At 34.5% G+C, this 18314-nt stretch overlaps 1 protein-coding gene across 1 annotated transcript; it reads left to right on the top strand.

Moving 5' to 3' along the window:
• The first annotated feature begins 3176 nt into the window (after nucleotides 1–3176).
• LOC128176980 (mucin-5B-like) lies at nucleotides 3177–17219 on the top strand. The gene is made up of 7 exons (XM_052843487.1): nucleotides 3177–3356; nucleotides 3897–4190; nucleotides 5812–5923; nucleotides 6166–6353; nucleotides 6863–7153; nucleotides 14265–14422; nucleotides 16410–17219. The coding sequence occupies exons 1-7, from the start codon at nucleotides 3275–3277 to the stop codon at nucleotides 16986–16988; spliced, it is 1704 nt and encodes a 567-aa protein (XP_052699447.1). The 5' UTR covers nucleotides 3177–3274; the 3' UTR covers nucleotides 16989–17219.
• Nucleotides 17220–18314: the final 1095 nt, after the last annotated feature.

Below are 18314 nucleotides of genomic sequence, written 5' to 3'. Positions count from 1 at the left end.
TTTCCGAAACTCTATGTTCTTTTGGAAATTCTACGCCAAATGAGAATTTGCTAAATGACCTTGAGATCTGGTAGCCCGGTGTGGTATTTGAATGTACTGTCGGTAAGTCCTTAAAAGACCCTGACCTTCGCTATGGGGACCGTTCATTCTTACATCGCTTCATTGCCGTGCCAGGCGTGGCAGGTATTAAACATAACAGGATGACACAGCGTTATAATTCTAAGGAGGGAAATCCAGAACAACACAATGCTGTAGGTGTCAATGTCGAGGGCCAAGGAACACCTTGTGTTGGAAAACCCCGCACCATTGCCACTGTACATCAAGACCTTGTTAACCCGTGCCTGCATGCTTATCGGCATGCTGTTAAAAACTCTGATCTTGGTCTTGATGCTCTTTCATTTCACATCGTTTTCCGTACTTCAAGCTCTTCATTCATTTAATGTCATTTAATGCAAATGAGTAAAATAAAATAACAATTTAGACCCATAAGGTATTTATAATATCTGAAAACTCTTTTCGTTATTGCCATTTTGGTACCTTTGAATTTATTATTTTCTTACATTGTTTTAATTATATTACCTACCACGTTGAAAAAAAAAACCCGCTGTAGTTTATGCACAAAGATAAACAAGCAGATGATGTGTACTTGCTAGAAACAACAAAGGGACGATATAGCACACTTCTATTTTCTTAAAAATCGTAACAAAATAAATGAAATTGATTGCAACTTGGAACTTCTGTGTAGCCATTTAAGACAGAAAAGTCACTCTGGTGTACTTATTGATAAAGAACCAACTTGAATTGTTTAATTTTCTGATGAGGAACAAGAGGGATACAATTTATGAACGTAACATGCTGCTGGATCTTTGAACAGTTTAGGGAATTATTGTTTGTATAAAATTGATACGCATATGGACTTTGCATTGAATATAATGTGTGTGGAGTTATTTACTCAAGTTAACAGGTTGTAGTTACATTTTAACATCGTTTTAGATACATGTAAACAATATGGCCAATTGCATACATGTTCCAATTTACCTTAATGTAACCTTCATGATAATGATCTATTAAAAGATTAAACAAATCATGACCCCGTACTAAATTTATTGTTTATTTCAAAAACAAAAATAAAGTTTTACAAAAAAAAATGGTTTTTTCACCGCCAACGAGTTTTGGTTCTGTTGCTGACAATCTCTGAACATTATTATATATACTGTACATGTAGTTGAACCTACACTTTACAAAAGTTTTTAAAAAAACCGTTTTCGACATGTTTTTTTTTCTATTGCCCCAGTATGGCGTACAAAGAAATTTTATCACAGGACGTCAAAACATTTAGTTGCATAAAAGAAGGGAATGTTAATTGTCCCCCTTTAATTGATCCCAGATAGGGGCGCGCCTTTTGCAAAGTATCTATTGGTCATATATTTTTTTTTAATTTTTACTCGGTAAAAATCGCCACAAAATGTATCTCAGGCATATCTTATGTATAAAAGATATCTTTAATTTTGAATATTTTCTATTATCCGTATGTCTTTGATGAAGGGGATGGGATCAAATATGTCAAACAACGCGATGTAGTATGTAGAACAATTTTGTCTTTTCAGTGGTTAGGTTTTGTTCATACCAAAATTTGGCCCAAAATGTCTAAATACATTACATTTGGTTCACTACTTTCACATAAATCCCGCTAACCGAACCGAAATTTCCTGGGTCCTTTCTACCTGTGTCCAATAAAATGATTCCAGTGGACAGGAACTGGTTGTCATTGGTGGGTCTGTGGTCGGGTGAATGCCCGGATGTTTGCCGGAGTCTTAGTACATGCTTAGTGGACACAATTGAGTCTCAAAGGTGTGAGTCTTAACACCTCCGAAGCAAAACTAGGACCTCGATAAGAATATAGCCTTTTTCCCAGGTTTCCGTGTTGCGCTTCTCATAATTGTCACTAAAAGTTAATAAAGATAGGGAAAATGGACACGTGGATTTTTTTTGGTAATACACTGTGTTTGCTTAAGGTAAAGTAAAGAAGAAATGTGAATTACATGCAGCGATTTATGATTCTGTGTACACACTGTAAGCGAGGCTGATGGTCACCAAATGGGGATATGTGTTTTGTGATAGTGTTAGAAGGGTTTGTATAACGGTGGTGTTTATGTGGTGATTGGAACATGTAGTTTGATCAGTGTCAAAAGTCAGATTTGTTCAAATACAGTTCTGAATGGAATGTGTTACAGCGAGGGTAAATTCCGGGGGACGAACTCACCTTGAATCCTATTTCGTAATTAGATTTGTGCAAGTTCACCACTCGTGATAAAAAAAAAACCGGCATGCAAACAACAGTTCTCCACGTGAATATTTTCTATAAAATTCTGAAAATTATTTTTAATTCAATTTAACAAATTTACATTGAAATAATACATATTTTAAAGTTCAATGTAATATTGTTTTGATAAGTGTTTTTCTAAATAAGTGGTTTATGAAGAATTAGGGTTGAAGGTTGACAATCTTTAGTAAAACGAAATGTCGGGTAATAAATTGATTTAATGGTAATATTACTTTCATGTTTACTACTTGTTTGTTTGATAAATATAGCATGCGCGGAATACAAGTTTTTTGTTTTTTTTACATCGAAACTCTGTATTAGGAACGTAAACTGAATAAGCTCTAGATAGGCACAAAAGTTGGCCCTGCTACTTTGCAATGGAAAGTTAACCATTTGATTTACGTCGTGGATCGTTTGGGTCGGATTATCTTTCCATGAGGACAGATTATCGGACAATATCCAGAGATTATCGGATTTGTTTAGCGGTGATGTGTCTCTTTATCAGCTATATGAACGCCTTGTCAAAAATTGCGCGAGATCACCTTTGAGTATAATAGGCGAAGAGGCTCCCGGGTCCAATAGGGACCTTCGTGTAATTAGCATAACTCTGTCGTCCACTACCCAACAATGAATGGATCCAGTTTGTCTAAATCCTGTATATTCGTATTTTTCCGCATAAGGGTGTAGGTTTTAATTAATTTGCGAATAATGTTTCCAAAATTCGCAATCGTAAATTAGTGCTGAGGGTTTGTGTATGATTTGGGTCCTTATCTCCAGATATCGGAAATAAACAGGGTATTCAGTTATCACCCAATCAAATTTCTTCTCTTCGTCCCCCCAGTTTTTGTTGATTGTGTTTTTTATTTTAAACCGGGGTATGTGTGAATTTTGTACATTTGCCTAACACTGGATCTTTACGCCATTTTTAGAGATTATGTGCAGATTGCAAGAATGGCTAATTCTCATTTCAGACAATTTCATCTTTGTTTTATGTTAACCTGTATTTTTTCGTTCTGCTTTCAATTATGTTCTGGTGAGTAACATTATATTATAAATGTAACATAACACGGCTTTATTATTCCTACCTTCTCAATTCTTTTTTTTTATTGAAATAATGGCAGTTGAACAGTAATGATTTTATTTATTTATTTATTGAACGCCAAACTTTATAAGCAAATTGTGTTTGATTTTGAAATTATATACCGGTACATTAAAGTAAAGATTGACTTAGTGGATTTTTTGTCCATTTCATACATGTAATATACTGTATGTAAGGAAATAAAAAAATTAATAATAATAATAATGTTTGATTACTATATTTCTATTTTTTTTAAGAAACAAATCTCGGTATTATATAAAGAGAAAAAAGAAAGATCTTTATATATTTCAGTTATGAAGTTTAATTCAGTTTATTTATTTACTAAAATTACCAAACAAGTTATTTAATAGTATAAACTCCACGACAAAATGTGCACGCCTAAATTAAAATAATTTCAATTTACATTTGAATATTATTTAGCTCTATTACTAATACGATTCTGATAATTATGCTAATGACTGCACTCTTTCCCAGGGTTCTGTAATGGTAGACCCTCAGGTGTAAGTGTGGCCCAACTTCAGCCGAAACAGATCAACATTTCTTGGGATATATCGAACGTGAATTGTGGGATTTTACAGTACGCCGTCCATTTTGAGATCCGGAAGCCGCTGACGGTGTTCCGGAGTGTTAACGTGACGAATCCCCGACAGAGCAGCGTGGTTGTTGACGTCACGCCGTCCTTCACCTACAACATTTACGTCAACGGACTGACGGCCACGGCGGAACCGCCCACCCCCGACTCCGTGTCCTACACCGTCCCCAGTACCCGTGAGTAGCCCGCGTCCGGTTCTGTTAGTAGTGCACCGAATGTTCTGACCATACATACAGCATTCTCTTTCTAGGGATGCGCTCTATGTTGATATCAAGTGATAAACAAACTGGCAAAATTGTATTTGTTATAATTCGGACGAATTTCTTGGATGTGAAATTAACGACGCCTTTTGGAATGTTCATTTCTAGTCTCATTCAGGGAAAATCTTAACAATTAAACCACGATATAGTACATTGGGAAAGTCATTTTCTGACTTTAAAACCGTTCATAATAAATTTTGGGGTTTTTATTTTTATATTTTGGGGGTTGATCTCTTTAAGAAAGCCATTTTGATGTAATTTACGACCGATTGGACGTTCTCTTTAATCCCTTTTGATAACAAGCAGCTTTATTTTCTATCAGCGTTAATGTTTGCGCTGATTTACACCAAGTCTTGATGACCTGCTAAAGGAGATCTCTCTCGGATTACATAGCAATATTAATCAAAAAGTCATTTCTTTGGCATTTGCCGTACTTTGCTTTCAAAGATTTTTGTTATCCGTTTTACAATGAAAACGTTCAAAATCCAGGACATTTTTTGACAGTTTGATAGTTATTTTATTGTTGTTTCGTTATTTTACAATTAATGATCTTAATTTATTCTCCGTGATTGGGAAAGTTTAGACGCCATGTCAGAAGAAATATTAGAATTTTTTCAAACTTGATTTACGATTTCGCCATATTATCTGCTATGATATCGTGTTATTACTCTATTTATCCTGAGAGGATAATGTTTCTAAACAAATACAACAATACATTGTATGCACACAAAGAATACAACAAAGCAGTTTATGCACACAGATTACAGTTGTTCTGGATGAGTCAGTATTTTTATTCCTTGGTCAGCAACACAATGAATAATTCAAATGTTTTTTGATCTTTGAAAAAATAATTCGTTCAAGGATTTGCCAATGTATCCACTTGGTTCTAAAAAAAGATAAGCTCGGCATCCAAATTAGACCAGGTTGGGGGGTGAAATTAAAGTCTTTGTTTGCAATTATGTGAAAATGGAATTGGAACAAATTTTGAATTATATTAGTGATTTTCTTTTGTTCCATTCCACATTTGCCTGGGGGTTTTTTCTTGGTACATGGATATTTAATTCCTTGTGGAGTTTTTCTTCATGATTTCACGCATCATCCAAATGCTGCTGTAAAATTTGCTAGATAATTTTATGGAATTTCTGAAATTAATTTTTAAATTTAACTGACACGGTCACGTGAGTAGGTTGAGAGGCAATTTATTTGGATATGGTCATGGACAAGTGAATTGAACGATAGTCTCGATCCTTTGATTTTAGAATCTTTGGTTGATTTAATAGCACTTGCGTTGGATTTTTAGCAGGGAATTTCAAAACTGCAATTATTTATTCTGAACACGTACACTTCATCATTTGAAACGACCCAGCACATTCAAACGACCACCAAAATCAGTCTTCCAATATCACATATAATTGCTGATACTTAAAAAGTCAGGAAGGACTATCAAGATTGGCATTTTTATTCAGAACAGTTGAAAATTATTCATTCAAGTGAATTCGCGCATGTGTTTTTATTCTGGTTTTCGTTCAATTTGCAGCGCCAGACGACTTCCCACGAATACACGTGACCAGCAAGACTCTGACGTCACTTACCGTAAAATGGGACAAACTCAGCATCTACCATAGATGTGGCGTCATTTCAGGATACACGTTAGTAACGACTCTCAAATAATTACATTTGAGGACAAATATGAGGACGAATTCTGTATAGCCTGTAGTATAATGCCAATTTGTGTATACATATTTTTTAAAATTTTATTGTTTACTGTCGAAAAGAGAAAAAAAAAATTTTACACTGTAGTGAAGTACATGTATGAGTCATTGCTCAAATTTCCAACGGCACGATTTATGTTCATCTAAACAACCTTGTAGGTGATCTATGTTTATTGCAGGCTTCTTTATCAGCGGCCAGACAAGTCGACGGTTCCTATTGACGTCCCCGGGGGTGAGGACACCACCCAGTACACCCTGACGGGCCTGTCCCCCGGGACACAGTACAACATCGTTATCCGCGCCGTCAACGACGCGGGGGCGGGCAAGTGGAGCCAGCCCTTCCTCACCGTGTCCACCGAGAGCCCAAGTACGGACTAAAGGGGGCGGGAAGGGGGTCACTAAATACCACGGGAATACTTGTGATACTTGATGTTTTAAAACGAGTTACAAGATAATTCTAGGATATTATAATTGTCATTATCACAATTTAAAAGTTGTTCAAGTATCTTAGCCGTAGGTCCGTAGCTCTACGGAAAAAAAAACTGCATGTCATTTCGAAAATTCCCAGAGAGACACAGATCGGCAGCTTCAAATATATATGCTAATACATATTTTTATAAAAAAAAAATTTGGCATTAATATCAGGTTTCTATCAGTTTTTACCGTATACATGTATATATTGAATGCAATAATAATATGGATTGGATATTACTAGAATTACTCAAAAAGTCTAGAACTCTTCCTTTTAAGTATCGTTGTCTGCATCACACTATATCGATGTATCGATTATCCGTGTACATCGTTATACCGATACATCACAATATATCGATAAATCGTTACGGCCCCAATGATATGACAGATATATCTCTACTTCAGCAACAACTGCTACCACCCCCACAACAAGCACAACAACATCCAGTACAACAACAACAACAACAACAACCACCGTAAAACCGACAACAACGACATCGACGACAACAACTAGCACTACACCAACAACAACAACAACGACAACAACACGGCCAACAACAACCAGTACACCACACCCGACAACTAAAACAACAACAACAACAACGACAGCTAGACCCACCACCTCCACCACATGGAGATCCACCACACGGAGCCCCGGGACTCGGGCCCCGCCCCCTCACAGGGCTCACATTGAGGGTAGGTGTTTTATATAGTGGGTGTGGATGATCACACTGAGGGTATATCTTTATAATGAATGTAGACACAGGCATCTGATGTTTTATAGGCCCTGTATATATTTCTTACAAGAAAAAAAATATACCCCCTTTTTATTAGGTAGGGAGTAGATTTATTTTTATCATGAGAAAAATATATAACGCCAGGTGCTTGTAGGTGTAGATGATCGGTGTTTACTGAGTATGTAAATGAAAAGGGGATTAAAAACTTGTTCAGAACATTGTCATTCAAATAACAAGAACGATCTAAGGTGGTATGGGGCACCTTCGTGTTATGACGAACTATTCATCGAAATAAACAATAAAATCAAATGTAAAATTCTACGTAACGTTTTTTTCACGCAAAAGGAGTGTAAATAATTATAAACATTTTTTCTCGAAAAAAAATTAATTACATTTCGACATGAAATCGTTTCCATGAATTAGCGTGAAAATCGCGATATTTCCTCCATAAAATTGAAGAGAAACAGTGCTGTTGTCTTCTTTCTAGTTAAAAATTAATTCTGTCTAGAGAACTAGGATTAAATTTTTCGTACCGTACGGTGTACAATATATTTGGTTTAAGTTAAATAAGTTGTTTAATTAAGCTTAATTATCAAAATATCAAAGAAATGTATTAGTGTAATAAGCAATAATTAAACGATTAAAACCCAAAAGGACATTCAAACATGAAATGATAAATAACAATGACTCGGAAGGGTCCCAGGGTGGCATATACGGTGTGTTCTCCGAACGCCTACTCCTCAATTAAAAATAGTAATTAGGCGTTCGGAGAATCAGCCTATACATACATGTACTGTAAATTATGACACGGAATCTGGGCTTAATTGATTAGAAAAATTTCCTTTCGTCTCCCTGCATTTCCACATGTTTTTTGTTTTGTTTTTGGGGGTTTTTTGTTGTTGTTTTTTTTTAAGGGGGCGGTAAATACATGTATAGCTCTCGGAAATGTTTTATATGCAATATTTAAAAATATGGTTATGATAAATGAATTGACTAATCAAAAATTCAAATCGCTAGTACTTCATTTATTTCTATCAAATAAATCAATTCATCGACTGTAGTCCAAAAGAACATAGATTGATATACATGATAAAGATAAACATCGTAGAAACATTCTGAGGAATTTTTTTTCGTTGATACTAGAATTTAATTTGTTCCTATATATATATATATATATTTTTTTTACCATCATGCAAATAGACAAGAATAAATCGAATGCTCGTACTTAAAATTTTGATATCTAAATAAAATAAATTCAGGGTGATGATTTCTATCATTTATGGGGATAATGTTTGACACCACACGTAATTACATTGTAACTTACAAAAGGTCAGCGGAAGACTAATCTCCATAACATCAAATATTTACCTGCACTAATTAGTATGTCAAAACGTTCTGTTTTCAGGTGTTATATCGTAACGCTAAAGTACACTCTGCGAAAAAGAGTAATTTCTTTGGTTTGCAGTATTTGAATATTGCAAATAAATGTCATCAATCTAAATATCATTTCACCGAAAATAAGTCGCGATCGAAATTCCATATACATGTAATGAGAAAAGGAAATAGTGACGACCTTTAAAGAAAACCCTATGTAAAAGTTTTGATTGGGAAACCCAGGTCGTTAGAATACAACAACAAGTGGTTACTTCTTCCAATGAGGCCTTTTGTTAGATTTGTCAATAATGCTTTTCAATTAACTGTTTTGGAAAAGTAGTCTACCAAAAACCACTGGGGATGTGGGAAATCTGCATAGATATTTCTATTAGTATATAAATGTGTATGACAAGCTGATCTTTTTACATCTGCATGTATTTTTATTAGCAACGGACGGTTATAAATGTGTCATAATTGTTAAGATAAAAGGTCAATAGATTAGTAGTTTCTTACTTAGAAGGTTATAAATAATGAATGGAAATCGCATGCATTACATATTGTCTCTATATGCTCCAAGTATTATATAGACATCTGTAAGACTAGTTTTTGTATAAAATGTTTAAAACAGTTATATTAGAATAAATGTGAGAAAATATAGCGCAGTAAAAAAAGGTTCAAAAGCTATTTAAAACAAAATTATATAGGTTTGGATCAAACAGAATCACACAAAACAAAATCGACGACCCAAAATTTCATAAGATTCATTATATCATTTAACTGTTTAATGAAGTAAATCTACCTGAGATTGCATATTTAGGAAATAACAGTACTAGTTGTGATCAAACTATGTATTATTTTTAATGTCAAATCAAAATTAAATACATGCAACTGTGCATGTACATGTGTATTTTCTACTGAAATCGGTAAGCTGTATAAAATTCAAATTGATGAATACATCTAAATAATAAAACTTTTCATAAAATAAAAAAATCCCAAATTGTAAAAGGAAAAGGAACATAAGGGGGGGGGGGGGGTTAAATGATACAAGCAAAGGTTGAAGATTTTGAAACGTAATAGTGCCCATCATTTTATTCTACGACTTACAAGCGTTGTTTATGACGACATTGCGTTAACTTGACAATATTGACTGGTCTGGTTTAGCGTTGTTTACAATCATCAGTGACAGCCAGAGTGTGCACTGATGAATTACTGATCGAATCGACGCGAACAAAGGAGACTCGCCATCCGATAACCGCATTGAAAAAAGGCGTCAAATATTACGACAACCGTAACTCATTGACGACATTACTCACCAATTCCACAGTCCTATCTAGACAGCCGGGAACTTAAAATGCAAAATAAATAGAGAAAAATGATTTCTGTATCAATATTTGGCCAATTGCTTCCATGACCGTCACCCCGTCGCGGCCCTGATCGTACCCGGCCGATAGTGCCACCCGCCATCTTAAGTCACTTTCTTTGTGCACAAAAATTTCAATTTCTTTCAAAATAGAGTGATTAATTGTTTTATGGTAAACCTGCATTTCTCATTAATATTTGTGTCGCTTTCACTAACTGCCCACCCAAAGATTAACTGCAAATGGATTCCTCCATTTCAAAAACGAGGCCCGCTTTTTATAGGGGCCGACATAATGAAACCCCGTTTAATTTATCAACGATTTCACAAACTAGGATAATAAAATCTTGACATGGATAAAAACTTTAAATATAATTAGAATTGCTAACTTTTTAGTGGAAATTAATGAAAGTGCAGCAAAATTCTAAACGTGTTCTCCCTCACCCCACCCTGGCTATAGGCGGCGGGATGTCGGTTTGTTTGGATTTCATCAAAATGTAAGTTAATTTTATCTCATTAGCATTGTAAAATTCCTCTCTTTCCCCAAAACTCCACCTATACCGGCTCAAGGAATTCTTTCTTAATTAATTTATAGTTTAGAAAAACCTTTTTCAATTTCGGGTTTTGAGGGTGTGTGTTTTATAAATGTATCTGTATCTTTTAAAGAACAACTGATTTTTTTTTAATTAATTTTTTTCTACTAAATATGTGCTGCTTTTAAATTAATTCAGACCGCAACCAAGAATGACAGGGTCTTATAGGAATTATTTTGCCATGGTTTTGTCTAAACCAATCTTAATTACAAAACAAAACATTCATGGTGAATTTTTTTAAGCACTGTAAAAATTCTGTTTGTTCTTCATTCATAAAAAAAATGATATTAGATCGAGTGCTGCAAATTGTTGAAAATATGACTTTGCTAAGTTCATATCGTATACATATCTTTTATTTAATTTAAATTTTAATACATCTCTATAGTATAGTTTATTCTATTTGTGCATTTACGTTTCTAACCCTTTCGAACAAAATGCTGTTACACATACGTATTCCCTTAAGTTGCACAATTATTATCACATAATCTCCTTAACATGAAACACTAAAGCATTCATTTTATATTGTTATACTTTCATGTTAAATACTGAAATCTGATTGGTTAAGACGCAGTTCATAATCCTTTCTATTACCCTCAGCGTTAGAAACGCACTTAGCAACGGGTAACATTATATAAATAGTGCCTGTTTGGGAGGGTAACAGTTTTAAAATTTTAAAGAAAATTTTACTGCTTTTATATAGGAATAGCGTGAATTCTACAGCGAACCGTACGCGCATAATTTTCGCGCATGTAACATTTTTTAATGTTACCCGTTGCCAAATGCGTTGCTAACGCTGAGGGTAATAGTAAATATTATTAACTGCGTCTTAACCAATCAGATTTCAGTATTTAACATGAAAGTATAACAATATATAAATAGTGCCTGTTTGAGAGGGTAACAGTTGAAATTGACACCCCGAGAAAACCATTGTCAACCGACGCGAAGCGGAAATAATAATAAATAGTGCCTGTTTGGGAGGGTAACAGTTGAAATTGACACCCAGTCATATATATTGTTATACTTTCATGTTAAATACTGAAATCTGATTGGTTAAGACGCAGTTAATAATATTTACTATTACCCTCAGCGTTAGCAACGCACTTGGCAACGGGTAACATTAAAAAATGTTACATGCGCGAAAATTATGCGCGTACGGTTCGCTGTAGAATTCACGCTATTCCTATATAAAAGCAGTAAAATTTTCTTTAAAATTTTAAAACTGTTACCCTCCCAAACAGGCACTATTTATATAATGTTACCCGTTGCTAAGTGCGTTTCTAACGCTGAGGGTAATAGAAAGGATTATGAACTGCGTCTTAACCAATCAGATTTCAGTATTTAACATGAAAGTATAACAATATATAAATAGTGCCTGTCTGGGAGGGTAACAGTTGAAATTGACACCCCGAGAAAACCATTGTCAACCGACGCGAAGCGGAAATAATAATAAATAGTGCCTGTTTGGGAGGATAACAGTTGAAATTGACACCCCGAGAAAACCATTGTCAACCGACGCGAATGTCTTAATTTTTAAGAAAATTTCACTTCTTTTATATAGGAATAACGTGAATTCTACAGCGTACCGTACAATAAAAATTGTTACATGCGTGAAAATTATGTCGGTTGACAATGGTTTTCTCGGGGTGTCAATTTCAACTGTTACCCTCCCAAACAGGCACTATTTATTATTATTTCCGCTTCGCGTCGGTTGACAATGGTTTTCTCGGGGTGTCAATTTCAACTGTTACCCTCCCAAACAGGCACTATTTATATATTGTTATACCCCTGTAGAACAGTTACTACATGTATATAACTCTATACGAAAAAAAGTCCAGCATTTTGACTGTTGGACTGGAACTGTTAGATTGGAACTTCGGCCTTGGGCAACAGTTTGCGAGCCGGTCCGACAGATCAACTGTTGCCCTCGACCCCAGTCAACAACTGTATAATGTTTCCTTTCTGAATATTAATGATTTAAGCGATATCCTTTTTATAAATCATTCTTGACTTCAACTTTTGATAAAACAAATTCACTTGACAAATGGTTAAACTCCCTTCATGAAACTCGATACAAATAGGGGCTCCAAAATGTCATTTTCAAATACAACTATTAAAAAGGACAAAATAGATTTGGGTAAAAAACGAGTAATAATGAGATCAGTATACTAATGAAAATTCCTTTCTTGTCTCTAACGAGGAAAAAAAAGGAATTCTGACTACCTAATAGTATCTTATTAATTAGATGTGTTTGTATGTTTTTAGGACTGAGTGATTAAAAATTTTACAGTCTTGACATACTAGACATATATAAAAATTTCGGTATATATTTTACGACATGTGTATTTATGAACTGAAAATAATTTGCTGAAAGAAATAAAAACGGGTTTTTATTAAAACTCTATACCCCTTAAAATGTGATTCTGACAAGGTTTGGTAATATTTCCATAAGTGTGTCAGAAATTTTGAAACAGCAATTCAAGACACAAAAGAATAAACGCAAAAAATTGAAAAAAAATAAAAGATCCTGATATTGTGCTGAAAATATAAACGTATTCTTCGATTGTTGAATGTTTTGTAATTTGAGACAGGGAAGAATTTTTTTTAAACAGGTAGATTTGAACAGATATAATTAGAATGGTTTGTTATATTTTTGTATTATTTTGATAGAAATTAAGCGAAATTACAATTTAAACGTAATATACAAACGACATACAAAATACGAATGTACACAGTGTATGCAATTTAAGAATGACATCATAAGCAATACAGAAATATAATCATTCATTTGAAATATTATCATTTAGAATTATATACGGGTATTCAGATGAAATAATACTTTTTTAAGTACAGCGCGCAGTCAGTGCTATCGATGTTAAGCGGGCTATATGAATTGAGGGTTGTAAATAATATCAAACCAATTTCTGGAACCACCTACATGTAGTACTGACTACATACTGAGTATGGAAATGTTTAATTGTAATCAGATTAAGTAATGAAACCAAAAAGAACTGTGAAACTGTAGGCCTCTAAATAAATCATCTTAAAATTTTCACATATTCTTGAAAATGTACAAAAAGGCCTATGTATGCCATTATTTGAATATTCTGGTCGTGTGTCTATAATAAAAACACAACCAGAAAAATTAATTACTGAAATCACAAATTTTAACAATTTCAAGAGCTGTATTTTTGATATTTTTGGAACATTTTATGCTACGTTAAAATTAAGACACTGGAGTTATCATTCTTTGTACACGGTAAAAACGTCTTTTTTTAGATAGCCCATTAAAAATTCATATTATAGATTTATTTTCCTTCATACCCGTGTCATTATAATATTTCTGCACGTGTACTTTCATATCATAAATAAAATTAAAACATGTCGTTAACGCGTTGAAGAAAGAAATTTTTTTGAACTATGGAATACCTTTTTTAGAAGTAAAGCAAACCAAGTTGAAAACAAAACGACATCAGTCATATTATTTCAATCATAGCAGTTAAAAAGCTTTTCCAACAAAATTATGACTGAGCAATCTATAAACCCTCTTTTTCATTATAGTAAAATGCAATTTTATAAGAAGAATTTTGAACATGAAAGGGCAACTGATACTTTCTTTTAATATGTATTAGATGTATCCATGTATATATGCATGTACATTACACGTGTTAAAATGGTGAATGAATTTTTAAATCTTCTTAATAAGAATGACATGGTGTTATAAGCCTATCCCCTGCCCTACATTACAGCCGCTGACGACATGAGCGTGCCGCTATTGCTGGCCGTGGTGGGGGGATGCATCCTGTTCCTGGCTGTGTTGATTCCCGCCATCTTCTTCATCTGTCGCTACTGCTGTAACAAAGCACCTGTCGGGGTCACTGACCCCAAACCCCGACAACAGTCACAGGTGAGTCCCCTACACACAACTTATATTAACCTTTTGCATCCTCCCATCGAACTTTTCAGAATTTCTACTAATTCATATTCTTTTCAACGAAATAATTTTGTAGAAGAGGAACATATAAATCGAAGGACATACATGTACATTGTCATACAGGGAAAAGATATGAATTAAAAAGGACATATTATAGAATCAGTACTTGTGTAAGACTATGGTATAAAGGATCAAAATAGGAAAACAACTTAGGAGAGCAGACAGAGTCGAAAATATTTGAAATACACACAATTTTCTTAGCGATTTACAATTGCAATTGGTCATGAGTTCAGAGAACTTAAAAAATTTGGTCTTTCCCAATATTTTTTGTTTAGATATTTTCCTTATTTCTTCTAGGGATGAACATTCCTAAATATAGAGAATTTTATCGCCAATGAGAACTTAATTACACAATAAACATAGTCTCTAATTCAAAGGAATGTTATACCATCTACCTGTCTCTACAGGGAGACGAGGGTTTGATGTACGAAATGTTATTTTTTTCTTAGTTTTACAGGTAAAATATCGAGATACTTCTCAAAGCCAAACTTAGGTTTTCAAAATTTTATACACATGATCTCTGGAAGAACAGTTTGTGATTGGACCATATTTGGACATATTGGTCTTCTAATCTATGATTTACAGTAGCAGTTAACCATTTGATATTGACCAAATTATGGTTCTGCCAGACATATTGTAGCCCACACATGTTCAAAATTCTTTGAATACAATCTATCCATGGGCTTTTACAATCGCTATTATAATGTTGTGAAAATAAATATCTGTACACTGTATATACAATTTCGTTCTCCTGACTTAGTAGCATTTTCCCCCAATTTGTAATCATTCTTGTAAAAACAATAATATACAAAGGGTAGGGCTCTGTTTCAACACATATCATAAAATATGGTGTTGTGCTTCTTTAATTAAGAAATGTTTTAAAAATTTTCAGAAGTACGCGTTCAATAATACATGTATTTAGACCCCAAGTTTTAAACAACAAATGGAATTGACAATTTACTGGTAAACTCAAATATCTGATTTTTCTTATAACTACATACATGACTTTTTGAGCACAAATTCTTTTTTGCTTCAGTAAATGAACCATTTCTTGATAATACGATACCCGGGTATTTGAATTCTTTAACATTTTCACTAATTTCTCCTTTATAATAAAAAAACTTTTTCTGTATTGCACCTTTGGAGAAAATCATTATTTTTGTTTTATTGACATTAACATTTAAATCACCACCTAGTACAATGTGTATTAAAATTCGTTGAGGGCATTTTGTAGATTCCACCATTATGTGGTATCGTTGTTACACAATAAAAACTCAAGCAGACTGTTTTTAATACTCTTAATATAAAAACAAATGAAAAGATTAAAAGGATATGCAAGGCAGAAGCATATGGTGGCTTTCTACAAACCTTTTGGAAAATTTCATTACTTTAATGTCATAAGAACAAATAATTATCAGGGCTTTGTCTTGGACACACTGAGCCCAGTGGGGTCGGAAGCAAATTGAAAGTGGGGGACTAGACTAATCCTCAGAAATCTCGACAGGCAAAAAACCCCCACTAATTCCCAAAATCAGGAAAACCCTACTCCATGGTGGGGGGGGGGGGGGGTAATTACCTATACTATTCCAATGCCTCCAACCAATTTTTAAATCTTATTAAGGTAAAATGTTTGCTGCGATAAAAAAAAGGTGGGGGGGATGGACCCTCCCTGATGCTATCTGCCTAATGGTAAGGTCTAACTTAGCCCCCCCCCCCCCCCCGGTTCCGACGCCTATGGAGCCTCTGCCTACAATAGACGTCCCTCTAATTTCAAATCTTTGACCCGCCTCTGAATATATCCAAAATTTATCAAGCATTGTTTTACGTCGTTAAATTGACGTTAATTAATCAAATGTAACACCCTCTTTTTAAAATAATACCCTTTTTAATGTCGTTTTAGAGAGAACTACCCAGGCGCCCCTCTAGGTACCCTGAACAGATCGGGCTCGGAGTCGCTCACCTCGTCACTGTGGTAGACATCAAACCAACATGTAAACCTCCGCCGGTGCAAAGAGTCCGGAACCCTAACGTCCAGTACAGCGAGTTCTCCTATGAGGAGGGCTACAAAGGCTTCCGCCCGAATCACACGGGACAGGATTACCCAAATTTACTCAGGAAAGTTCACAGAGAATCTCCAGTTGAAAAGCCCAACAGTGGAAGCTTCCCTCCGGTAGAAAGTTCTGAGGTTGGCGAAGTGAGCGATTTAACCTACAACCGGGTGAATAACAATCACGTCTCTCACACCAACAACGTTTACATTCATAACTTTATGAAAACCAGGCGACTCTTCACTCCGAGCACTCCTGTTACACCGGCCATTGGCTACCGGAAGCCGAAGGAATATCATGACACACTTCCGGTGGAAGAAGAGTCTCCGGAAAATTTTCCGTTTTCACAATATAGTTCTCTAGAAAAACCAAAAAGATTCAAAACACGGGCAATACTGAGGGAACACTCGGACCCTAACTACACACTGTAGGTAATGCACGTGTCATCCAACACGTGCCAACCACTGTGAAAGCAATGCATTCAATTTGTCGTTTAATGCTTACAATAAACATGCCGCCCCCAAAGTATGTGATAGAATGTGATAACTTTGATATAGGTTTTAAATTATTTATTTATTTATTTATTTATATCATTTATGATGTTTATGTTTGTAACTTGTCGCATACTATGCAACATAAATATCCGTTGGTGATGAAGTTAATCAATGAGTCTTGTTATTAGTATTTGTATCCTGCACCATATTGATGGCATATAACAAAATATTACATATATCAAACTTAATCTATAAATCACATAAAGAGAGGTGAACAAAATAAAATTATATTTACCTTTTTATATTGCAGTATATTGTTAAAAAAGAGATATGCATGGATAAAAAAAAATCCAGGGGGGGGGGGTATGAGAGATAATTTTCGGAAAATAATTTACTATGTGAATTTATTAAGACTGAATTTTCCGGGGGTGGGGGGGGGGCGAATGAGCTATGTTAAATCTAAGAAAGTTTTGCTTTTTCTTTTTAATCTTGTCCTTTCTATTTTTCCTTTGTAAATTATTTTTCAAGAAGAAAATTGTGTATAGAAAAAAAGCAGCTTTCTTTTTAAAAGGTCCAAAAATATAGCTGCAGGTCTGTAGCTCCCGGTCTGAAAAAATCTGGGACGTCCATCTGAATTTTTTCAGAACGGGCGCTACAGACCTACAGCTACAAAAAGCCGTATATCAAAAACAAACACAAAGTAAGGCAAGGACATCCATGTTTCCTGACTTGAAAGGCAAGACTTATCATATCCACCGATATCAAAAAAGTCGCGTTCAACTCAGTAATTTAATTTCTGAAAGTTGAAATAGATGTATGTTAGGTTATATTCTGAGAATTAATTTAACTAAAAGTTGATTAAATCAGTTACATATAACTAAGCACATGCGTATGTTGTCCGTATAAACGATGAATTAATATAATGTTTGCATTGTCGTCTAATTACTGAGAAGAATTGCTGTTCATAATGTGTATCTTTTCGTTAGTAACATTGCTCAAAGTTGGCCTACTTATGTGAAATAAAAGTTGATTGATTGTTGTAATCTCAGCAAGATTATTTAATTTTTTGATCACACTGAGGCATATCTGAGTGGCCCCATATAAATTAACACAACCTTCTACATTTTTGACGATATAATAACGTGATCAAGTTGTCTTGTTACTGTAAATTGGTGAATAACTTTATTTCCTACATCTATTAACCTAATGTTTGGGTTAGAATCGTAACAATTTATCACTGTTTATTTGTTATCAGTGATGTGC

This window comes from Crassostrea angulata, chromosome 3 (assembly GCF_025612915.1).
Source record: "Crassostrea angulata isolate pt1a10 chromosome 3, ASM2561291v2, whole genome shotgun sequence".
NCBI classification, from domain to species: Eukaryota; Metazoa; Mollusca; class Bivalvia; order Ostreida; family Ostreidae; genus Magallana; species Magallana angulata.
This window is presented reverse-complemented; position numbering and strand designations above follow the sequence as displayed.

What these genes read in the sequence shown, in the direction of transcription:
- LOC128176980 (XM_052843487.1), top strand. Translation starts at nt 3,275, where the DNA reads ATGGCTAATTCTCATTTCAGACAATTTCATCTTTGTTTTATGTTAACC. An exon ending in CTGCTTTCAATTATGTTCTG is followed by an intron (nt 3,357 to 3,896) that starts GTGAGTAACATT and finishes ACTCTTTCCCAG; the next exon opens with GGTTCTGTAATGGTAGACCC. An exon ending in CGTGTCCACCGAGAGCCCAA is followed by an intron (nt 6,354 to 6,862) that starts GTACGGACTAAA and finishes TCTCTACTTCAG; the next exon opens with CAACAACTGCTACCACCCCC.